The sequence below is a fragment of the Gopherus flavomarginatus genome, chromosome 21, assembly GCF_025201925.1.
Source record: "Gopherus flavomarginatus isolate rGopFla2 chromosome 21, rGopFla2.mat.asm, whole genome shotgun sequence".
Lineage (NCBI taxonomy): Eukaryota > Metazoa > Chordata > Testudines > Testudinidae > Gopherus > Gopherus flavomarginatus.
The window spans coordinates 18,843,734-18,868,916 of NC_066637.1; the positions used below are offsets into that span (position 1 = coordinate 18,843,734).

At 54.4% G+C, this 25,183-nt stretch overlaps 1 protein-coding gene across 4 annotated transcripts in view; it reads right to left on the reverse strand.

Annotated features, from left to right (window-relative positions):
* Positions 1–25,183, reverse strand: part of EPHB2 (EPH receptor B2) — a 268,411-nt gene that overhangs the window by 174,326 nt on the left and 68,902 nt on the right. For all 4 annotated transcript variants that reach the window (XM_050931188.1, XM_050931186.1, XM_050931187.1 and 1 more), the window contains exons 2-3: positions 5,879–5,943; positions 1,186–1,870 (exon numbers count right to left, since the gene is read on the reverse strand). In XM_050931188.1, the coding sequence (XP_050787145.1) occupies positions 1,186–1,870; positions 5,879–5,943 (750 nt within the window). The remainder of the gene's footprint in view (positions 1–1,185; positions 1,871–5,878; positions 5,944–25,183) is intronic.

Genomic DNA, 25,183 nt, shown 5'->3' on the forward strand with positions numbered 1-25,183 from the left:
GAGGTGTACGGAGATCAGCCAGCCAGATCCATGTTTAGAACCAATGGCAGCTCTCACAGAGCTCACGAAGAGCCTGCAGAATGAATGGAAGGGACTGGATCGTGCTGCCCAGTGCAGGCAAGAGCAGGCAAAGCTCCCCATAGGAAGAACAAAGGGGCAGTGACGAGCCGCACACACACAGTGCTGCAGCCCTCACAGCGAGGCCCATCTGTTGATCTAGGCAGAGTGTGCGCTCCCTCGGGCCTTTGTTTGGGTTGTTCCCCTATTGTTTCCCTCCATGGCTGCGGAGGGCACTGTCAGGTTGACAGGGCTGCAGATTAAAGCTACAAATCCTAATTCCTCACCCTGAGTGTGATGGAGTAGGGACTGTCTGTGTGGGGAATGGGAGAGCAGGGGAGGACTTTAGGGGATGGACAATACCAGAGCCTGTAACCTGAGCTAGGTAAGGGGGGGGGGAGGTCAACACCTTTGCCCGGGAAGGAGGAAAAAAGAAGGGAGTGGCAGGAGGGAAGCAGTTTTGAGTTTGGGCTTGGGGCTGTGTGGGCAGAATTCAGGGTATCCTAGCTAGGATCCAAGCACCCTGAAAGCCCAGAAGGACTCGATAGAAGGGTCCTGACTGTGCCTGCAAGCTCTGCTGTAACCTGTGTTCCTGTTGTCCAATAAACCTTCTGTTTTACTGGCTGGCTAAAAGTCACTGTGGGTCCCAGGAAGAGGGGTGCAGGCCCGGACTCCCCCACACTCCGTGACACTGAGCAATGCCCACAGAGCCCAGGTTCTCCCACCTGCCTCCAGTGCCAGGAACCGGGGCCCACAAGATCACCTCCAAATCCTAGTCACCGAGAGTTTGCCAAAGAGCCACTGCCCGGCAGGCAGGTGCTGGGAATGGCTGATGGAGCAATGGAGCAGGAAGCTGGGGAGGGAGCAGCCAAAGGATACGTGTTGCAGTCAGACTTGCTGCTACTGCAGGGACGGAACAAAGCCACTGCTACACAAAGCAGTGTAGGTTTGCTAACAGCATGTGAAAGAATCTGTGCCAGCCAACTTCCCTCTGCCTGCAGGAGAAGCAGCATTCGGAGGCACCTCCAAGCGCTAGGGGGCTGTGCCCTATGTACCTTGGCCTGGTGCAATCACAGGTTCCCACGCTAAGGATGCGGCATCCCAACAAAATCAAAGAGAAATGGTTACCTCTGCAGACGGTCCCGTTCTCCACCGATTCGTAGCCAGCCTTGCACATGCACCGTCCAATGGGCACCAGCCACTCCCCATCCCCATTGCAGTACAGCTTGATGGGGACATCCACCTCCTCTGCGTTGGTAATGCAGGACCCCCTGGCCGCCACTAGCGAAGTGCTCTCTGCTCCCGAGAGCGTCTCCTGAAACACGGCCCCGTTCTGGATCACCCGGGGGCACTTGCGGTAGAAGACCCGGACAGCAATTAAGGACATGCAGCCCCCATAGTCCTGGAACGCCAGATAGAATCCGTTCTTGGAGACCGGCCCAAAGCTGCGCACCTCAGTGTTAATCTTCATCACGCGGCCACCCAGGTCCACCTGGGAGAAGCTCTCATCAGCCGCGATGGTGTCCACCTTTGCCCAGGGGTTCTCCATCCAGTTGGGAAAGGTCTTGGTGGCAGAGTCAAAGTCAGATTCGAAGTAGTAGAGATTGAAGGTCTCCTTGCAGGAGCCGGGAACATTTGGGATGCTGCTGCAGTCCCGGACGGAAAATTTCATCTCCACGTGAATGCGGTGAGCTCCTCTCCTCCGTATGTACTTGGTCCGCAGCCAGTTGTTCTGATTGGACTCAAAGACGTTGCACACCTGGTACGTCCGGATCGTGTTCATGTTCTCGTCGTATCCACTCACCTCTTCCCACTGTGGACGGGACACAGAGTCACTGGGCTGCATTGCATTTACATTTACTGGCAGTCAGCTTGAGCCCGTTCACATACCTGGTGGGGGCACAGCTCTGCCTTCCCCCCATCCCCTGACAGGCAAAGGCTCAGGCTGCCTGGGGGAGAGAAGCCAGTTTCAATGTGCAGTCAGCTGCATCGGTACAAACTGTGCTGCACCAGGGTCAGTTGTATCTACTCTGCCTAGGTGCAGCCACCCGAGTCTAATGCCCTCCCAGTCTCCATGCTCCCTGAGCCAGGGCACACGCCTCAAACACTTCATGCTCATCACATGCGTCACATAGGCAGGTGCTGGGAATGGCTGATAGAGTGAAGGAGGGAGCTGAGGAGGGAGCAGCCGAAGGACACATGGTGGTGCACTGCCCTGCGACCGCCGGAAGAGGACAGAGCCACTACACGGGCTAGGGGCTCTATTCTCCCGGGTGGTTACTTGGTTTCCACTCGTGTTAGTGGGAGATACTGATACTGCACTGATTGGCAGAGGAGACTCCTTGAGGGTCATTAAAGTACCTACGTGTGTCTAGCTCTCGCCTCCCGGCCCATTCCACTGTCACAGGGGGAGAGTTATTTGACATTTTTAAAAGTAAATTGCAAAGAAAACCACGAAGGGCCAGGTCTCCATCACCTTCCCCCGAGCCATCCCTCACAGCTGGGCAGAGGGACTGAACGACAGCGGTTCACCACTGCACCGCTATGACTGACGGCCCAAAGAAGGGCAATGGAGTCAGACTACAGGAGTGAAATCCTGGCTCCACTGCAGGGAATGGCAAAACTCCACTTACTGTAGTGTACTTGTGCCTTTCCATGCTCCTTTATGATGGAGGCAGGTGTCTCTGAAATTTATTGTGTGTTTCCATAATTTTTCTCCAAGTAAAATGCTGTCTCAGCTCTGCAGCTCCCTGTCTGTGCTGGGGGCCTGGTGAATAACCTCTTCCAGAGCTCTGCCTCCTGTCCCCACCCCGAGATGGGACGGATGCGGAGTTGTAGGAGCCACTGCACCAACCCAGCACTGCACTTTGCATGGTCCAGAGAGAAAACTGGGGCTGTAATATCATCTACTTTCTTTTTCTGACGCTGAGTGCGAGAATGTGCATGCGCTGTGCCAGGCGCTGCATCAGCAGGGACCGTGCAGACCAAAGGCCTCTGTTCCACACAGAACAGACACCACAGGGGCAGCGCAAGCTCCCACTCCACCTGCAACCTTGGCCTGAAGCCTGGGGTCGACCGCGGAATTTGGGCTCCGGGGCCCATTGCTTCCTCAAAGATTTCCATAAAAGGTTCCATTAGTGCCACGTGGGGCAGCTCCTCCTAGAACGGGGATACTAGGAACTAGCCTGAGACTCATTTTACACAAGGCATCAGCCTGGGCTGGACTCAACCAGCAGCCAAGAAGTGAAACACTCTAGAGCCCCCGACTGATCCCTGGCCCAACAGTACAGCCAATAAGAGAGCATGTGATGACTGCTCTCTTGGCCAGCACACGGGCTGAACTGGGAATCTCCAAAACTAAACACAGCCTGAACTAAAGAGCCAAGCTTCCTGGCTCGGGCTGTAACAGACGCCTGTCCTCTGAGGACTCCCTGAGGGACCCTGGAACACACACACCAGCGCGTTACAATGACAGGTTTTAGGAGGCCCCGTGCCCCCAGGAGGCGGACTCTGCTAAAGGAATGAGCTGCCCTGCCAGCCCCTCTTTACCATTGGCATATCGTGCAGTATTTCCGTCTCGCTCACAGCCCCGCTCTGCTGGGAAAGGCAGCCTGAGCCTTTGCAGGATCTACCCATGGGGCAGGGGGCATCTTACAGCCCATTCTGGCGCAGCCTTCCCTGAACAGCCTGCAGAACACGAATGGGGGAGAGCAGGCCTCCACCCCTTTCTGCAGAGACAAGAACTAGTGAGCCTAGCAGAGCATGCCCCATTCCTGATGAGGAGAGGGGGCTGCCCTGCTCACCTCCAGGGGGCACGGCCAGCTGGGCCAGGCATTTGGTTGTTGTAGCTTCACTCTCCACTGACTGGGAGACCATCATCCAGGAAGCTGAAACAGATCCCACACCACCCTGCGCCCACCATCCACCTGCCCCCCACATGGGCTTTGGCCTTGTCAGGATGGTGATCATCATTCATTCTTCCCTCTGGGGGACACAGCTCCCGCATCCCTGCCCCTGGACTAGCATTCCTGGGACTCTTGCCCAGCTCCCCGGGACGTGCTGCTCCCGCTGCACCAGAAGGAAAGCCCTGGGCTAGGCAGGGCAGGTCCAACCCAAACGGGGACGAGAGTTTGGACTCCTCAGTGCCAGGCTGGGTAGGGTTCACACACATCGCAGAGGATGTTTGCCATCCAGATTAGACCCGTGTTAAAGTGCGGACGGAGAACTATTCACACCAAAGTACTTGTTAGGGCTCCTTTAACTGCTTGAAATGTAGCAGAAATCCCAATTAAACTCTTAGTTCCTGGGCTGAGGCCTGGCCTCTGCCCTGACTGCAGGGAGCTGCTCTGGTTTGTGAACAGGGTTTGCTGCCCAGCACCATGCTCTGTTCCTGGGAGATGGAAGGGGAGGGGTGCCTGGCATTCTGGGCACTGTGTGGTGGGGCCGCAGCAGGGACGTGAATCCCATCTGCAAGCAGGTCATGTCTTTACCAGGAATCCTCTCCAGCAGAGACCTGTTAACGGCCCAGCCTCGCAGTATCTCCCACACTGGTCCCACCGCGGTTACAAACGTGGCAGACATTCCACGGGAATCTGCTTTCTCGGGAGTTCCTAATTTGGAGGTAAAATCCTTTGCCAGGCTGAACCTCGGCCGGGAGCAGCACAAGGCAGCGAGTGTCTTTGGAAATGCCAAGCAGCACATTCGGCTTGGAGTGCAGCAAGAGGGGGAAACTGGTAGGCACTGGTGACAAAATCCCAGCTGACTGGACTGGCGGATCCATAAGCCTGCTCACTGAGAAGCCAAATGGTTTCCCATGGACATGAACTGTGATGTGTTGGGCAGAAGCCTCCCTGCAAACAGGGCTGCCTTATCCAGCACAAGGCACTAGCCAGAGCTCCCAGCGTGCCTCTCATCATTCCCAGAGCGTACCCCTCCGCCACTTACCGCCAGCGCCAGCAGAAATTCAATACTAACTCTCAGAGAGCCATCAGAGTGAAGTGTAGGGAGAGTCCAAATTACCTCAACTGAACCTCCTCGGACATGCGCTCCACTTAGAGACCCAAGCGCCCAGGCCGCTACTGGGTGTTACTCAGTACTTCCTCCAGCAAGCTCCCACTGCTGCGAGCGGACAGGGCGTCACCACTGGCAGGTCTGGCCCACAGTGACTGGCTTCCTCGGTGCTCATTCCCTGGGACCACAGCACTTATTGCCACTATGGAGAGGGGAACGGTGGGACCCCTCTGCCACGCCTTCGGCAGCTACTTCCAGGAGCTGAGCTGCTCTAGCTCTGCCTGCTCCCTGACCAGACAGAGAAGCCAGGCCAGTTTCACTTGCTGTTCTCAGCCAGTTCACGACGGGCGCGTTCAGGTTCAGTGTTTCTGGCCTTTTCCAGCCCGGATAACTGACACTGTTCGCATTTTGACAATTAAAAAAAAAAAAATCTGGGAAATTTTGTGATGAAGCATTTGGTGAATCTCCCACCCCTCTCCGAGAGTGCGCTACAGCTTCAAAAGCACCTGACTGCTGTTATCAAAAGGGACTTAACTCCTTAGGCGTTTCAGTCCGATTGACAGCCAATGGGAATTCGGCTCCTAATCACACAGATGCTTTTTGAAATGTTAACCCATAGCAAACATTTTCAAAATCTCAGGACTGGGGGGAGGGGGGAGATTGCCATCTGCTTATTTTCCGTTTTGGCCCTGTTTCAGTGAATCACTTTTTGTAAACAGTAATATCCAGGATTGCTAATCAGCCCCAATCTGGGGCCTACACCACCCCATGGATGCAGGGGCCCACGTCCCGAGGAGAACAGAGAACTCACCCCTGAGGGAGGATGCACTGTCCAGCCCAGCTCTGCCGTCGCCGTGGTGGAGTCCATTAGCGTTTCTGCAGGGAGATAACAAAAAAGCCGTCAAGGGGCGATAACTGGGAAGCAACAGTATGCAGCTCCGAGTGAGCAGCACAGCAGAGTCCGGACCAGGAGAGCAATTCACGCACCCCAGGAAGGCTTCCAGTCACGCCTCAGGGCAGGAGCCTTAACAAGCTATGATCCTGGGCAGTGAGCAGCCCTGCCCCAGGTTAGCATCTTGTCTCTTCACATACCACTGATGACCCACTCCAGAGCTGGGTTCCACTAGCTCTCGACAAGGAGGGGGGCCCATGCTCCGCTAGGGCGAGATCCACAGAGAGCCTGCCCTTTGCCTCCAGTGGGCACTGGATCCGGCCCTTGGCACCAAGGCCAGCCCCAGCTCAACTCGTGCACTGGGAAGAATTCTCCAGGGGCATGTGGAGCTGGTCTGCAGTCCCTCCCTTAGGCTGGTAACGGGCTGGTCCACGGAGGGGCAGACAGAGGCCTGGCGCATTAGGCAAACTTCAGTGTGCTGCACCCCTTTGCCTAGACCTAGGGCAGCTGGTCACGATGGAGGGGGAGTCAGGCCAAATTCGAGTGAGCGGTGTTGTGACCTGGCACATGGGGTTGCAATACCATACGGATTTGGCCTAGCTGCTCTCTGTCATGACAGAGGGGCAGCAGGGCCAAATTTGCAGCCCCAGGCAGCTGCCTAGTCTGCCTAACGCGAGAGCAACCCCTGGTGGTACCCCACCCCCGCCCCACCCCTTCCCTGGTCTGCCTAAGCTCCACGCAGGAAGCGCTGAAGTAGCTGGGTTCAGCAGTGCTGCCAATCCTGCCCGCCTGCATAGAGGAACGCGTCCATTCTGCGCTGGGGTCGGCATTTGTCCCTAAGTGCCACATGTGCACAAGCAGCGGCAGCAGTCTGAGCCATCGGGGTGCCCAGGCTCGGCTTGGAAAGCCCTGGCATTGGTCCATCTCTGAGCACGGCCCTACCAACCTTGCTTCACCCACAATCTGTACCTAGCAGGGGGCGGCAGCCCAGCCGTTTCACACCGTCCATGGGTGAAATCTGCTCCTCCAGGGGCGAGTTTCCCCCTTTAAAAATATATAATCCTAATGAAATACATGGCAGCAGCTCGGAAACGGCAGTTCAGGAGCTGCAGCCCAGCAAGCGGTAATAGAGGCTCCTCTGCTTAGAGAGCTGCTGAAATGTAAAAGAATACAACATTTTGCCACCATTTTGCATGGTAAGAATAACGGTCAGCAGCGCTGCCAAAAAACACATTATATTGCACAGGGAAAAAACCCAATTTAAGGATTTAAACGGCATTAAACTTTAAACTAACATTAAGGCTGATTTTCCAGGCAGTATGGGCCCAAAGGCTTTAGGTCAGATGATGTTCCAGCCGGTCAGGACTGAGAATAAAACAGACAATGTTTTATAGACAGTGCAGGTAGCACTGATGACCATTAAGGCTGCCAGATACTGTCCATTGTAAGATCCTTCTTTCAGTTTCTTATAAATTTCCCAAAATGTAATCATTCAGTCTGAAATTTTCCTTGCCAGGTGTCGGCCTCAGGCGGAGATGTTCTGGAAAGTTTCAGATAAAACCGTCCAGCCATTTCTCTGAACAAAATTAGGAAAAATACGTTGTTTTGCCCATGTTAACAATAGCCACACCAAGCATGGGGGTGGGTACTGCTGCAGCATAGACAGGAGCTTTCACAGTGCCCCCCCACCCCTGCAGGCTGCAGAGTGGGGGAGCTGGAAACTGAAGACCTCCACATCCCACTCCAGGTTCTCCCACACCCTGCGCTCTGCCACACGGTCAGTCCCATGCCTAGGCCCCCGCCCCCATCCACCAGAAAGGGCTGAGCATGGTAACAGCAGGGAGTGCTGGATTTGGGGCTGCTGAGGGGTGACACAGGTCACGGGGTTTTTACCATCTCAGCCTTTCATTCAAGGATTGATTTACTTTTAAACACAGAATCCCTTTGATTTTTGCTTCTTCATGTTTAGGAATAGGCCAGGCCCAGGAACGCTTGGCTGTCTGTGCAATGGAACCACACAGCATGGGCTCTGTTAACTCGCACACAGCACACAACATGGGACAGGTGAGCCCCAAAGACAAGGGCAGGGGACGGGCTGGCAGCGCAAACACTGCCAGGTGTGCTGGGCACCTTCCGATGCAATGATCCTGGTAGGGAAGACAGAGGAATCAGAGGCTGTGACCCAGGAGGGGCCCGCTGGAGAGATGCTCCCGGTTAGCAGTGTGGAAGCACGCAGGCTCCCGGCAGGCAGCCTGGTGAGGAAACATGCAGTCAGACCCAGTGAGGGTGAGAGGGGGCCCAGATCCACAGAGCTGGGCTAACTGGTCTGCACTGGGGGATCCAGATACCATACTGCTGCCATTTGCCACTGGAAGCGTTACCAGATGAGCATGCCACCTACCACAGGCACCCACAGAAAAAAAAAATAGTGGGTGCTCCGTACCCACCAGCCACAGCTGTTTGGCAACTTGGGGGAGGACAGAGAGCAATGAGCGGGGGCCTTACGGGGGGGGGGGGGAGAATGGGGCAGGAAGAGGCGGGGCAAGTGTTGGGCCTCAGGGGTGGGGGTGGGGCCTCAGGCATACCCCCTGGGGACAAGTAAAATGCAGGGCCTATGCCACATACACGATATAATCTTATACTTCAAGTTTTGTTCTTGACCATTTCTCCTTAATACCTTTTGTAGGAGTGAGCCAGCAATCCTCAGACACCGCTGTATTAGCGCTGACAAGATAACCTTATAATACTGGCAACGGAACTGCATCTAGTCACCCCAACGTATAAGCAGGGCTTAAAACCCACGATGAGATAGGTTCCTGATGAGACAGCACTGACAATGATTTCTCCTCTGGAGGAGTCCTCTCATTAGCGTAGATATGAGTCGCTGTGTTTGCTCTTGGCCTGTGTGCTTACAGTTTACACTGTCTTTCTGTGTCGTGCTCGACTTTCATGCTTAAATGTATTGGAAAAAATAGGTTAACTGTGTTACTTCTAAACAAATTTCCTCCACCTTCAAAGCCCACACGGAAGGCTGGGTTCAAGGAAAGTCTGATGCTTCTGCCGAAGACCGTATCTTAACTAGCAAGCAGCCTTTTCTGAAACGGCTGCCCAAAGGGTGCTTGTTTGCAGAAAGCTCTAATTGCCTGAAAACAGGTTTGAGATGAAAATACCTCCTGACTCCAATGACAGCATCCCAGACAGTCCCATGTGGGAGTGTGTGATGGAGAGTCTATGGCTAACGCTGCACTGAGGGTCACGATTATAGCAGGGATTAGATCCCTTTCCTAGGTCTGAGTAATGTGCGGCGCACACACAGGGTGAAGAGTGCATCTTCAGGGACACTCAAAGTCAAGTTGTTGGAGGCGTTTAGGAGTTGGATGGCGTTACACGTGAAAAGTAGCCTGGGATCTCACCTTTCCTCCACTCCCTCCGGCTACCAAAGGGCTGGGACGGGACACTTAAGACTTTAGGCCCACGCAACTCCAGACTAAGGCCCCTATCCAGCAAAGCACCTGAAGTTCTATAACTGCTTTGGAACGGTGCCAGACCAGAGTCTGAGTCCCAGATACCAGCTAGTTTTATATTAAAAAGGAGACACATTATGCGACTTTTGCCAAAGGAAGCCAACAGAGATTGCCTCCTTCATTCCACAGCCAGCAAAGGACTGGAGTAGGAGTGAGCCTACATTCCCCTGTCCTACTGCTCAACCTTCCTCCGTAGCCTCACCCTCCTAGCCCCATGCAGCCCCTCTCACTAGCTCCCCCATATCCCTTGGTTATGTTATGTCACAGGAAGGCCTAGTCTGGCACAGCTAGCCAGGTTCACTGGTGTAGGGCTGTTCTCCTGGGCAGCACAGGAAATCTGCCAGGAAGCGCTAAAATTTGTGGTTCTTGGGGAGCTTTTGCTGGAAGTGAAGCCTCCCCCTTCCTGCTCTGTCCAGCACTTGGGGGCGGAGCAAGGAGGAAGCACCTGGAGGAGGAGGCATTCAGCAGATGTCCTCCAAGAAGCAGAGGTTGTAGCTCGCTAGGGAGGTGCCTCCTGCTCTGGACTGACACAAAGCACTGCTCAACTGGCAGAAGTGGCAGCTGACTTTGCAGGGACACGTGTGTTAGGGAGCAAGGGAGTGACCCTGAAAGCAAGGTGCTAGGATAGAGAATGGGAGTGGCTAGCTAAGCCTCTGAGCATGCCCAGTGTGAGCTGGACAGTTGCAGCACCAGCGCAGACTCTGGCAGAGGTGATGCATGGGGGGTGGGGCATACAGCAGGGCTTTTCCCCCAATAAATCTGCCTCCCAAATGCTCACCATTCCAGCATTCATCTAGCTTCAGAGGTGGGTGGGGAAGTCCACAATCAGTCCTCAGGCTGGGCATCTGCCAAACACGTTCGCCCGGTGCACTGCTCACGAGGACAGAGTGCAGTAGAAGCATGTGGACATGCGATGGTCAGTCCTAACCAGCCTTGTGAGCGTTAGCTCCTCCTGCTAGGGCAGTCACGGTCTCTCTCCTTACCGGCTGCCGGGTCGGGGAGGGGCGCTGCAACCCAGCCTGGTCTCTGGCGAGTGACATGGAGGCAGCAGACTGGCCTGGGCGTAGGATGGGGCATTCCTACAGTGTAAGACCCAGGGCTCGCGGATGCTGCATCATCCTCCCAGGTGGTGAGCTGGCTGTCGCGTTGCCAACACAGCAGGGAGAGAAGCTGAGGCACATGAGCCCAAAGGAGATCTGAAATGGGGAAACAGGCGGGATTTTTCTTTCTGCAGGTTCTGAAGCGTCTGTAGTGTAATTTCTGTTCTTCCACTGTGCCGTAACTGGGTACATGGTGACTTCATGGCAACCACCGTGAGGAGCTGCTGGCTTTACTGGCTAGAATGGGAAACGTATTCTGCTTGGAAACTGGCACGTTGCCTTTCCTGCTTGCCTTGCCTACACCCAGCAAAGAGGAAGGGCAAACACTCAACAGAGAGCAACCACCATTCATTAGCAGCGGGGCCTTTGGAGTCACTTTTTGTTCAGCTCTAGTTACATTGATAATCTCCATATTTGCAGAACATATCAGGGACTCCTCCCTCCATACCTGCCCATTCGGAATCACAGTCCGTAGCCCCTGCCCTAGTCTGGCTAGCAAACCACAGAAAGGAGGTGATATGACAGGACAGACAGGAAAGGGGGCAGGAAATTAAAAACATGTCCCGCTAGAGAGAGCGACTTTGCCTTGGCAGCCCTATCTACAATAAGGTTGAAACCATGCTAGCAGCAGCCATATGGCTGACATCTCTGTCCTGCTCTACCAGTGATTTCAGGCCATCATCCGACTCATGGGTGGCTCCACATGGAAATGCAGCAGCGCTGTGCCAGAGACACCAATCAATCGTTATTTCACCCACCATCAGCTCCTGGTTGGATGACTCTTGACTTGTTCTAGATCGCAGGCTGCCACTCTACAGCGTCAGCAGATGGCACCGATTTCATCGCAGAGTCTGAGCCAATCACAATGGGAACCACAATCCAGCCGCCCTGCAAGGCATCCCAGAGATGCTGCCTCCTACTGTTGGGTCCTGAGAGGTGAAGAATCAAAGCACCCTGCAGCAAACACCAACAATGGGATTCCTCTCCACTTTTAGCACCCAGTGTGAGGAGACGAGGGAAGGTGGCTAGAGGGTCTCGCTGTGCGCAGCAAAAAGATGAAAAGATCAGAAGCTTACACAGATACAGTCACAAAGGTGTACTGTCTCCTCGCCCTTTCCAGCACCTGTCCTCCGGACATCTCCAACGCTCTTTAATGTAACCCCCCAGCTAGTCAGAGGTTGCAAGGCCAGATGGGACCATTGTGATCATCTAGTCTAACCTCCGGTAGGGCACAGGCCAGAGAGGACTGGGCCAAAAGAAATCTGATGAGGTTCAACAAGGACAAGTGCAGAGTCCTGCAATTAGGACAGAAGAATCCCATGCATTGCTACAGACTAGGGACCGAATGGCTAGGCAGCAGTTCTGCAGAGAAGGACTTGGGGGTTACAGTGGATGAGAAGCTGGATGAGAGTCAGCACTGTGCCCTTGTTGCCAAGAAGGCTAACGGCCTTTTTGGGCTGTATAAGGAGGGGCACTGCCAGCAGATCGAGAGACGTGATCATTCCCCTCTATTCAGCATTGGTGAGGCCTCATCTGGAGTACTGTGCCCAGTTTTGGGCCTCACACTATAAAGGGGAGACTTAATTACTGTCATAAGTATCTACACAGGCAACAAAAATGATTAGGGGGCTGGAGCACATGACTTATGAGGAGAGGCTGAGGGAACTGGGATTGTTTAGTCTGCAGAAGAGAAGAATGAGGGGAGATTTGATAGCTGCTTTCAACTATCTGAAAGGGGGTTCCAAAGAGGATGGATCTAGACTGTTCTCGGTAATTAAGTCACCCCTTTGTGATGAGGTTTATAACCTCACACCAATGATGAAGGAGTGTGGGCAAGGCTGGCCCCACCCCTCTGGACCTGTCAATCATGTCAGGGGTGGAATAAGGTCTGAAAAGGAGGACGTTCCCAGCAGTTGCCAGGCAGCTCTTGGAGAGAGCAGATGGTGGCTCTACAGCTCCAAAGGAGACTCCTGGATGTCGTCAGGGAACTTCCCTCAGGAAGGCCATTTCCCAGATCCCCACCGCCAGGCCTACAGGGAGAAAAGGACCCTGGTCTACTGGCTGGGTAGGACAGGTTTGGCAAGCTCTACACTAACAGGACTCGGGGCATGGGAGCTTATACATGGGTAAGGACTAGAACTCAGGGCGTATTCGATACCCCCACTGAGGAAAATGGAGGTGCCCTAAGGATTTCTCGGTGTCCCTACAGTAGGACACACCCATCAGCAGCCCAAGAACTGTGACCCCACTTAATCTTGCCTGTGTTAAATAGATGGAGCTCCTTGAGTCTATCATTATCAGGCAGGTTTTCTAACCCTCTAATCATTGTCATGGCTCTTCTCTGAACCTCCTCCAATTTATCAACCTCTTTCTAGAATTGTGGGCACCAGAACTGGACAAAGGATTCCAGCAGCAGTAGCACCAGGGCCAAATACAGAGTTAAAATAATCTCTCTGCTCCTACTCGAGAGTCCCCTGTTTATACATCCCAGGATCCCATTAGCTCTTTTGGCCCCAGCGTTGCACCAGGAGCTCATGTTCAGCTGATTTTCCCCCATAACAACCCAAATCTTTTTCAGAGTCACGGCTTCCCAGGATAGTTCCCCGTCCTGTAACTGTGGGCTACATTCTTTGTTCCTAGATGTACACACCTACATTTAGCCATATTAAAATGTACAGTTTGCTTGCGCCCAGTTTATCAAGTGATCCAGATCGCTCTGTATCAATGATTTATCTTCTTCATTATCTACCATTCCCTCAAGTTTTGTGTTATCTGCACACTGTATCAGTGACTCTTCCAGGTCACTGATAAAAATGTTAATAGTGCAGGGTCAAGAACTGACTTGGTAACACATCTGCTTGATGACGATTCCCTGTTCACGGTTACATTTTGAGACCTATCAGTTAGCCAGTTTTTAATCCATGGTGTGCCATGTTAACGTTTTATCTTTGTAGTTTTTTAATCAAAATGTCACATGGTACCAAGTCAAACACCTCACTGGGAAGACACTGGCTCTAGAGGGCCCAGGAAGAACTGTTTGGAAGCATTACCTCATTGCTAGGCAATCTGAGTCTCCCATTGCAACAGCAGAACATTAGACCAATCAGCAGCTCAGGAAGGCAACCCTGAAGGAGGCTGTTTACTGGCTGAAATGCTGCTCTCCCATTCTCCTCTCTGGCATGTGAATCAACAACGGAACCATAAGTAACTAGTTCACTCCAAGCCTCTGATTTTCCTGTTTGTTGCCTTGCTCTCGCTGAGCATTGCCTGGAAGGTATTCCCTACCTGGGATCAGTGAGCACTCACTCTTTTCTATTTCCTGCTGTCCACAGCTCTGCAGTGAGGTGTACAGCCTGCCGTGCATTCCTGCTCCACTCCCTGGATCAGTGTCAGACATCTGAGCACCCCAGGGCAGCACACTCGACTCTTTCACTTCCAAACCCAGGAACGGGGTTAATTCTCTGATTTCCAGCAAATGGAACCAGGAGCGATTTGCAATCCATTCATGCATCCCTAGGCTGCAGGGAGCTTGGCTTAGTTCTGCCTCTTTCCTAGGTTCCACATCAGATCCACTCCAGTATCCTGGGTGAGAGGCTAGCAGGACCAGATTGCTCCAGAGAGGAGACTCCACATACCAGGTACCGGTAGCTAGTTAAAGGCATAGTGGCCCCTGTTTTCAGAGTCTCTTCTTGAAATGCTGGCAAGGAGTCTAAACTAGTGCCCAACAAAACTTGGTGAAGGTCTGAAAAAGTGTAACCTGGCCCTACCCCATCTCCCCAGCCAGCCACCCCGAATGGTCCCCAGGGTCTGTTCTTATCAAATTTGGACAGGTCTTACTGCTGCACGGGGGCAGAATAAGCTTATCAAATAGGAAGTTAAGAGGTGACTTATCACTGTCTATAAGTACCTGCAAAGAGAGCACGTGTCTGAGAGCAGAGGGCTCTCCAGCCTAGCAGGGAAAAGCAGAACAAGAGGCAATGTCTCGACGTTGAAAGTGGCAAACTTCCAATTGGAAGGCAGACCTGGTATTTTACAGGCAGAGTAACTAACCTGTGCAGAGATTTACCCAGGGAGATGGTGGATCCCCCAGCACTCGGAGAGTTTAAATCACAAATAGACGTCTCTTTGTTAGAGAAAGCAGTTCTGGTCTGGATGCAGAAAGCCCTGGGCAAGGTTGCGTGGCCTGTGCCATTCAGCAGAACAGATTAGATGGTTCTAGAGGTCCCCCTTGTCCTGCCAAGTCTGAATCTATTAATAATCTTCTAACTGCACCAGAAAACTGTCCGCCCTGCCTAGCAAGTCCACTCCCCCATGCTCTGCGCCTGTCTGCTGTGGAGGTGGGTATGGGCTTGTCAGGCTGAGGCCAGGGCTAATTATCTCTGCAAGGGAAAGGCTCTGCCACAAAGCTACACTCCCAACCTGCTCCTTAATCTGTTTGTGAAGGGGGCCAATTTCTTTCTGTACCATAGTGATAACGAGCTTCTCCGTAAAAAAAAAATCTGTGTCAGTAGCCAAGTGCTTTAGACAACTCTCCAATAACAAACCATTGTGCAACCCAGCATGCATCTGCAACCCTGAATAACTACAGACTGCTGTATATTTGTCGCGCCCTTGCACTGGCCAGTGGCAGAGTCTGACCCCATGCCCGTGAATGCTACAGCACAGAGCTCTTTCATTGTGTCTACAGGAGCAACTAACCAGAAAGGGGGAGGGAGGGAGTACATGCTGATATCATACATGAAGTCTGGCCCCTATAGGAGGTGCAACACACACACGGCCAACAGGTTACACGGTGACTTGTGAGCCACGGTGCAATATTAGACATCAGGATTCCTGGTCTCTGTTCCTCGCTCTGGGAGTAGATTCTGGTTTAATGAATGTAACACCACCCCTGTTTGGGACATGAGTGTGACACTCTATACCCCAAAGCAACACTCTGGCATCCCCACATTCACTATGGTGCTATAATTATAATATGTTTTGTACAAAGTATACCCGGTGAGGTATCATTTTAAACATCTCGATCTACTGAACATTAATACTCGGTCGGATTGTGCGTGCTGTCGTATGGGAAGTTATGAAGTTTTGCTATGTGTGCACTACTGAAATGGGTTGTAAGGTTGGAAACACCCACAACCAACCTTTCAGGAGCAACAATGGAGGAGCAAGACGTATTGAAGGCTCATTAAGGGGAATCCGCGCTCACAAGGACTACCCCAGAAACTATATCCAATGGAGACCTCTAGAGATAGCACATAGACAACAAAGACTGCTTGACTCACGCCATAGCAAAGGATCTTTCCAGCAACCTGGAAGAAGCTATAAAAGGGACAAGTGACATCATCACTTATCCTCACTCCCCTCCCAACTCAACACCTGGAAACACGTCTGGAGAACAAAGAATGAAGGAGGGGAGATGGTTCCAGGCTGAAAAGAGGAATCCCAGCCTGTGTATGAAGGAGCTACAGCATCAGGGTGAGAAACTGCTTGATTCAAATCCTGTCTAGTTATAGAACTTACCTAGAGTGCAATTCTCCTTTTATTTCTTAGGTGATCAACTTTGATCTGCACACTTGCTACTTATAATCATTTAAAATCTCTCTTTCTGTAGTTAATAAATCTGTATTATATTCTACCTAAAACAGTGGGTTTTGCTTGAAGTGCCTGGGGAATCTGCTCAGGAACAAGAGCTGGTGCACGTCATGTCTACATTGAGTGAGGGGCGGACTAGGTTATAAACTTACACTGGCCAGGCTTCTGACCAGGGCAAGACAGTACAGTTCTGGAATGCCAGGCTGGGGAGCTAAGGGGGAATTGGCTGGAGCTTCTATATTGTTGGTTCACGAGTGGCTGGCGAAAGCATTCATGTAACTCAGCTGGGCATGTCCCTGCCTGTGGATGGCTGTGTGAGTGCATTACCCGGAGGGGTTTGCAGCTTGTCACAGTGAGAGAGGAAGCCCACGCTGGTAAGACAAAGGACTCACCAGTACCCCAGTTCAGGGTTGCACGCCAGCAAACCATCCCTGTCGGGGAACCAACCTGAGGACATAAATGCCGGAGCATTTGCCACTTGAACTGAAGAACCCAACCTCTTAGCAAGGAAGCAATACCTGAATCAATACAATATAGTCTAGCTGCTAGCTGGCAACACAGACCATCTCCAGGGTCAGGTGGGTTACACCAGCACCTAATTTTGACGTTCTCCTCCTAAAGGACAATGGCAAAGTGGAGGAGACGTGGCTCTATTACATCAGCAACTTCCAGCTCTGACTGGTGATCTCGGGTAAGCTCTCAGTTACCCGCTCTGTGGAATGGGTGATTGACAGTTACTAGTGTGCGACGCTGATGCACGAGAGAGGCTGGCAAGCCACAGCCCTGTTAGCAGCACCCAGTCGCAGAGCAGAGATTGGGGCTTGCAAGGCAGTGTGTCTCCTGCCCCGCCCCTTGGGTTTTTCTGCCCCCAGACCTCAGAAAGGCCACACGCTTTGCATCTTCACAAGCCATCCTACAGCAGTGATGCAGAACATCTGACCAGTGCACAAGAGCTGTACACTTCCCACCCAAGTGACATGGACCTTTACCCCCAGGGACTCTGAATGGGCTCCTGTAAACACCCCAACCCTGCTGGGGCTCCCACCTTCCTGCTGACCCCATGATCACTCCCAGATTCAGGCTGATGCCAGACTCCCACCCCAAAACCAAGATGGCCCCCTGCCCATCCCATGATGGGATCACGCTCAGACAGTACCAGAAAATGCACAGCAGTTCTGTGCCCTGATTAGCCCAGACCTGGCAGGTCCTGAGGAGCCGCTGGCAGCCCTGCTGGCCTCAGGTCCCCACTGCGCTCAGCCTCGCTTGCCATAAGGCGGCCAGGTCAGGCTGCCCTCCTGCTCGGAGGACCTGGGCTCAATCCTATAAGTTAACATTTAAAACTCTGATTCTTTAACCCTGGTGGGGGGCTCCCCACCCTGACTCTGGACCAGCATCAGTAGAGCACTGGCAGGAAACCATGGCAAAGATAAGGCTGAGGACAGGGAGTGAATCAATGGAGGTGGAGGGGCAGGAAAACAGCCCTCCTCTGGGAAACAAGGAACAGTAGCAGCATGGTCACCCCTGTAACATCACATGGGACTGATCCTGCCACCACTAAGGCCCCTTGATTTCCTGGGAGCAGGCAGCTTGTCTGCACGCGCAGTGCCAAGCACAGAGCAGCACTAACATGGCCACAGTGCTGCAGAGAGCTCCCTTGCTCAGGACAGGGAGACCCCATCAGGCAGGGCCCTAGACAGGGTCTCCATTCCCCCTGCCTCCCCAGGGCACTCCCCGTCGTTGACCCTGGTGCTCCGGGAAGGGCAGCCACTAGCACTGTGCAGACGCTCATGCACCAGACAAGCTGTCACTCCAAGCGATCTCAATGGGGAGGCAGCCGCGCAGCCCCCTCCTCTCTCGCCAGGCAAGGCACTGCATCCAGCTCTCTCTAGTTCACATTCAGTCGTGCCGCTGGGTGCTGTGCAGACATGTGAGCACAGCAGACACAGAGCGCACCAGCAAGAAACCAGAGGTTAGCTGAAAAGAATCCACATGGATCCCACTCAAACCCAGCACTGCTCGCCCTGGCCTCTCACATTCCTCAGGACTTGCTGCTCTTTGCGCCGCTGGACAGAGGTCAAGCACCACAGCTGCCAACAGCAAGGTTTTAAAGGCAACTCGAGGACAGTTCTGAAGGCAGGAATTGCCAGATGAGATCAGACCAGCAGCCTATGAGCCCGGCAGGGGCCTGATCCAGAGGATGCTTCCTCCCCACCCCCAAGAGGCCCTGAGTGGGAAGAAGATGGCTGAGCTGGGATGGGGACGAAGGAGAGGCTGTATCTGGAACGCTGGCTTAATGCTCGATCAGAACGGCAGGGAGGAAGGCCGAGTGGTGCCCAGACACAGACCAGATTCAGGACTCCTGGGTTCTAGTCCCTAATCTGTCACTCATTTGCTGTGCAATTTTCAGCATCTTCCCCTGCCTCCCAAGAGCGTGCAAGGCCTACTGCGTTGTCGAGTGCTCTGAGATCCCCTGAGGAAAGGCCCTCAAACCAAGGGAGGTGGTAGGTCTAGCGCAGGGGTGGGCAAACTATGGCCTGCAGGCCAGATCCGGCCTGCCAGCCATTTTAATCTGGCCCTCAAGCTCCTGCTGGGGAGTGGGGTATGGAACTTGCCCCACTCCAGCACTCCAGCCAGGGAGCAGGGTTGGGCGCCACTCCACATGGCTCCCGGGAGCAGCACCATGGCCCCGCTCCAGCTCCTACACGTAGGGCAGCCAGGGGGCTCCGCTCTGCATGCTGTCCCCACCCCAAGTGTCTCCCCTGCAGCTCCCATTGGCCGGGAATTGTGGCCAATGGGAGCTGCCGGGGTGGTGCCCGCAAACGGGGCAGCATGCAGAGCTGGCAGGCCATGGCTCCACGTAGGAGCCGGAGGGGGTCATGGCCGCTGCTTCCAGGAGATACTTGAGGTAAGCGCTGCCCGGAGCCTGCACCCCTGAGCCCCCCTGTATCCTAACCCCTGCGTCAGCCCTGATCCCCCTCCCACCCTCTGAATCCCTCAGTCCCAGCCCAGAGCATCCTCCTACACCCCAAACTCCTCATCTCCAGCCCCACCCAGAGCCCTCACCCCACCCTGAACTCATTTCTGGCCCCACCCCAAAGTCTACACCTCCAGCCAGAGCCCTCCCTCCCTCCCACACCCCAACCCCAATTTTGTGAGCATTTATGGCCTGACATACAATTTCTATTCCCAGATGTGGCCCTTGGGCCAAAAAGTTGCCCAGTCCTGGTCTAGCGGCTGGAGCAGTGAATAAGGGTGCTTTGCTGTGTGCTTTGGGCCAGTCACGTCCCTTCCCTGGGTCTCAATGCCACGGCCTGGCTTCGTCAGCTGGTTTGAGGCGCTAGAAGGGTGTGAATGCTGGTTACTTGCACAGCGTATGGAGGAAGGGCAGTGTCGAGGCAGACGACTGGCTGCCTCAGCAGAGGGGCTGGTCGGGTAGAGTTCTACCCACCCAGGAGTGAGACTGGCTGCTTTGCTCATCTTTCCCCAAAGCCTTGTGCGGTGGCGGCAGCCTGGTATGTGCTAACTGGCAGGTGCTGACACACACCTCCCAGAAGAACAAGGGAGCTACCAGGGAAGGCCCATGGCACATGGGCAGCTCAGCAGCTTTGATGCCACCTGGATGCCATGGCAAGTGCTGAATGCGTCGCAATGCCTTGGCAGGCCCAGAAGCGCCTGCCTCATGCACAGCCCAGACCTGCATCCTGGTTGAAGCGGTGCTCTGCCAATGCCAGGTACAAAGCAGGCCCGCGGGGAGCAGGAGGGAGTGGGTGTCTGGCTGCTGGCCCATCACTGGTGGCTGGCGATAGCTGCAGCTCAGTGAGATCCTCTCGCAGAAGCAGCATTTTATCAATGTTGTTGTTTGTGTTATTCCCTCCTGTATGTTTATCTGCAGACTCTCACACTACACCCTGCATTAGAAATAAATCTGCAGCTGTTCAGAACTCGCAGACACAACTCTGGACTCCTTCCCACCATAAACCGCACAGCTCCCCACGGCACAGTTACTATAAGTGTCTGTCCTTTTCACTTTGAAGATGCTTTCAATGAGCAACTTTCTGCCCACCACTGGCAGGGCTGGCCCTGGAAGGATGTCCACAGCATTACAGCCACTCTGCCACCCTAGCCTGCGCTCGGTCAGACCCAGCTCAGCGCACACCGCAGGTCAGCACCATCGGAACACAGCCACCAGCTGATTCAGAACCTACCCTGGACCACGGGCAAACCTTATCACACCAGTGTTGATACCTGGGGGGAGGAGGGGGCTGGTTTTGTGCACTAGTCTCTTGCTACTTAAGTCACAAGTGCAAAGAGCTTGGAGACCTGAGCTCCAGTCACTTTCCCCCAGCTGGCTGGTTCAGGATTGAGGTTCATTGGCAGAGCTGGGAGGAGAAGGCAAGACAGGAGTAGTAGGGGATGCTAAAGGTTAAACTTAAGGGGCAGTGGCAAGGGGCGGGGGAAGTGGGGAAGGGGATCATCACAGGATCTGTGTGCACTGTGGCCTAGGTCACAGACACGGACGATCTGGCCCTGTGTTTCTCACCAGTTGTGAAATCACTTCTCATTCACAAGCACTCGGGTCCAGCTGCAATGCGCTCCAAACAGCTGCAGTTACCCCTTTATTTCTCCTCCCACATCTCTCATCCCTTCTTCCCCTCCACCCTCTCCTCATTGCTGCCACTTCCTCATTCTGCTTCTCTAGTTATTTCTCAGGGTAGAGAATAAACCAAAGTTTCTCCCACTTCAGTGTTACTGACTCAACAGACTGCTGCATGGACACTGGAAGGGACTCCCTCCTGGGTTAGTGCTGGATGGTAAGTAATTGCCTGTATAATTAAATGCCACTTTTTAGGATATCAAAGCTCTCAATTGCAATCAATGGTAACTCAGCCCTTGCAGTATAAAGCTCATTAGGTGCATTGCCCAAGAGTTGCAGGCAGCCAAATGGATCTAAACTGGCCCTACAGCATCTCACTGCGTCAGGGCACGCAGCACAGAAAGGGCAGCTGAGGAGATGCATCTGTCCTGCCAGTTCCAGGCTGCTCTCCCGGCAGTGCGGACAGCTCCCCGCGCCCAACGCCAAGACCTCGGTGCAGACGAACCGGGCTCGAAGGCTGGCTCGGACTTGTACTGGGACGGCCTTGCGGTGACGCTCCCTCCTCAGCAAGGCCCCGTCCAAGGGAGCAATGACCCCACACTCCATGCTTTGCCCTGGCACAGGGCAGTTTGGCCCTTGGGGGGGGCCTGAGCATATTCAAATCTGGAGCAGGTTAGTGGGAGCTGTAACACCCAGGAAAGGATGCACGTATGCAGGGAGAGGGACATCACCGCTCCCAGGAGGGGCACCTCCAAAGCAGCCCTTGGCCCCGCCAGTGCCAGGCCAACACTCAGCGTTCGCTATCACTGCCCCCAACATCACGAGGTCGGCTTAGAGCTCAGGAGATCTTTGAAACAATAAGTCTGGGGTTCTCGCTGTTTGCTTTCTGGTTCGGGGGGCGGGGGAGGGGATGTTTTCAAGCTTTTCTCCACAGTCAGCAGGGCTGGGAACTTCCTTTAAAAAAGAAATGAAAGGCAAGGCTCTCTTGGAGTGCCTGGACTTCAGGAGCTGGGATTTTAAGGGATGCACCAAATATCACTAGACTCGTATTAGAATGGCGAGAGTTGGCATGCCGTAAGTGACCAAAGAAAAGCAGCGACAAGAATGCAGGCTCAGCCCTATGCATGGACATAGGCAGGGAAGGGTAGGCTGTCCCCCAAGACCCCACTGGAGTCCTGGGAACACCCAGGGACCGATGCCCGAACACACTGGGCCATCCCCATAAATGTGGTGGAGTTCCCCAGGGACAGCCGGGGCCCATTCCCGGTTCCTTTCCCATTGTGATGAGCGGAGCCGAGTGATGTCCCTTGGCACAGCTGCAGATGGGGCTCAGGCATTTCCCTCTCAGCAGAGCGCTGGGATCTCCCACAGCGTGGCAAGCCCGGGGCTCCATGACGTACAGACGCACAGATGCTGACGTGGCATAAAATCCCTCATCAAAACAGGGGAACGCGCGCTCCAGCCAGCCTGTGCACAGCTACGAACTCCTGCGCAGAAGGGGTAGCTAATGAGGAATCCATCTGGGCCTGGCCAAGGAGCTTTGCTGTAGATGTATTTACCCTCCTTGCAGTTGAAAGGCCTCCATCTGCCTCCTGCTCTTTACTGGGGCCTAGTATAATATTTTCACCAGTCAGAGCTAAGAGGGTCTTGCAAACCCAACGGCAGCTGCTTGTCCTTCGCTACAACACCCCCTTTGCTTGGCCTGGCCTGGGGCCAGCAGAACAAGCTGAAACCCAATCCCCTGGCCGACCCACCAGCACGGTAACAGCACACTGCATTGTGAACCGGGGCGACAGGAGACTTGGGATACTTTGCTCAGGGATCCACTTAACCTCCAAGAGGGAGCAAGTGATTGATAGGGAGAGGGAATGAGCGATGACTGATCTGGAGCGGGATCCCCACACACACTTTTCCATCCCCCCGCCCCCATGCCCTAAGGGAACAAGGAAAGCCAAGGGCCTGGTGTGGCAGTGCCAGGGAGCACTGATGGGGTTAGCGTTCACTCTGGGGCAGCAGGGAGCAGGCAGCCAGGAGCAGGACAATCTCTCTGCACTGGCCCTTGAAAACACCAAGTACAGAAGGACGCACGCGGCTCTGGCCTCACGCCCATGCAGCAATACTCCACGTACCCCAGTAAGTGTCGGACCCAGGCCTGATCCTGCAGTGGGACATGTGTGGCCAGCCCCACAGCTCAGAGCATAGGAGTGGGGTCCTTGTCAGCAATAACAATGCACAGATGAGGGGCAGTCCTACACCCCGCTGTCATCACTGGAGTCGAGGACTGAGTCCAGGCTGTAGGGTATCAGAGGTGAGCCCATGTTCCCAGCCCTGTGGAGGATGAGGCACGGTGCCATCTGCCTGTGATGAGCCAGGGCCCAGTAGGAAGGGAAGGGGAAGCCGGCGGCTCACACTCTGGGTCCATGGAAAAGGGCCCCAGATGGTGCCAATATCCTTAACCAGTAAACATTACCCACCCTCTGGCTTCGTGACTCCCACGGGCTCCCCCAGCCCCACCTGGCTAGCTGGGTTCTTTATGGCTTCAGAGTGACCCCCATCTGTCCTTGGACTCAGGTCTGCTCCTCCTGCCTCGGAAGTCAGGGGAAGGCTAGCCGTGGGAGCAGGAGCAGGAGCAGGCATTGCAGAGGACACCGTGCTAGGCTGGGGAGTAGGGGAAGGAAATCGAGGGGCTGCTGCATTTGTGCAGCAGATGATTTCACCGGGGGGTTCTTGCTCTGCCTATGCCCAACAGCTCCAGGGCTCTATTGCACCTTGGTTTCATCTCTCATGCTAGCTTCTGAATCTTTCCCGGGAGTCCTGACCCCCTGGAGGGCAGTCTGCACAGAGCAGAGCTGGTCTGGGCTGCTCTCCCCGCCTCCGCCATGACAGTAATGCTTCCTTCTCCACAGCACAACTCCTGTCCCGCTGCAGATGGACTGGCCGAATGGACTGGCCGGTTTCTGCACCTTCTCACTGCCAGCTGGGAACAGCCACTCGCAGAGGAGGACGAGTGCCCTGAACAGCTCTGCCCCTCTCTGTGCACAGCACCCTGCATCTGCACCGCCCTCAGCCACAGAAAGCAAGAGTCACTCGAGCCAGTTTGTTCCCCATAATCAATTCCCTCCTAGGGCTTTTCTATGCACACAACTCGATAGTTCCTGCCGGCTGCCTGTGGACTGAGCGCAGCCCCAGCAAACTCAGGCTACATAGACGCTCTAACACAGGCAGCGGGGCCTCATGCACTGAGCGTGGGAGTGTGAGCCAAGGATCCAGAGCCCTGATCCCAGCTCTGCTGTGCAGTCACTGGATGATGTTGTACGAGCCCCAGTCTCGCCCCTTGTGCCTAAGTTTCCCCATCTGTACTAACAGTGACAAAAATCTTGGCCACCACCCAGGTGGATTAATTAGTTAGGCCAATGATTTCAGAGGTTGTGTGGGCACCAATCCCAATCAAGTGCAGATCTCAGGGCATAAGAAAGACATGGGTGCACTGGACATTAGCAAAGGACATGGCAGGATCCTCGCATGAATGGGCTGGGCTTGGGCATGGCCTCAGGGAACACGCACAGGTGCCCAGATGATTTGAGTTACATGCCAGTTGTGACCCTGCTCGCTATGAGCTGGGGGTGGCACTGCACAGGCGCATCTCGCAGAGCACTAGATCTGCACAAAGCATCTGGATTTGCTCCTGGCAGAGAGCTGCAGAGGCAAGTCCCTGGCACACACGGTGTATGAGCACAGAGGGTAGCTCCTGAGAGCCACCTGTCAAGCTTACAGGGGAGTGATGTTCCACCCCTCGCCAGGGCAGCGTGTCTGCTGCAGCCATGGCAGACAACACAAGTGAGGAGGGAGGAAATGGAGAGGGTTCCTGCCAGCCTCACCAGGGCTGCTTGGGTGTCCTTGTTACTAGCAGTCGGAGGGCTGAGGCTGCTGCATGACAAATGGGTAGGAGAGCAGGGCTGGGGCGCTGGCACCCCCATTCCTCAGTCCAGCACTGCATCATGCCCTCTCCCCACACTGACTAGGGGCCTTCTGGGTTCTGTTCAGCAAAACCGCCCAGCCTTAGGAGCACAAGCCCGTTCACGACCAGCCCCTCCAGAAAGGGAGCTTTCTCCGCACTCAAAGGCCCTAGAACCAGAGGGCAGCAGTGCCCTCCACCTGAGACAGCCCATCCCAAGTGCCCCACCCCCTCCTGAAAGAGCAGGGAGGTAGTGTCAGCCAACCCCCCTGCACATTGGCCTGGGGGGCAGCAGACTCCGGCTCCAGCTCAATGAACCCACCTTGTCCCCTGAGGAGGCAGGGTGGGAGATGGCTGGAGGGGATGGAATGTAGAAGCAAGAACGTGTGTGTCAGCTTGGGTCCTGGGAAAGCGGGGTCCCCCTGGGAGAAACCTCTCCACCCTGGTGCTAGCTGACCT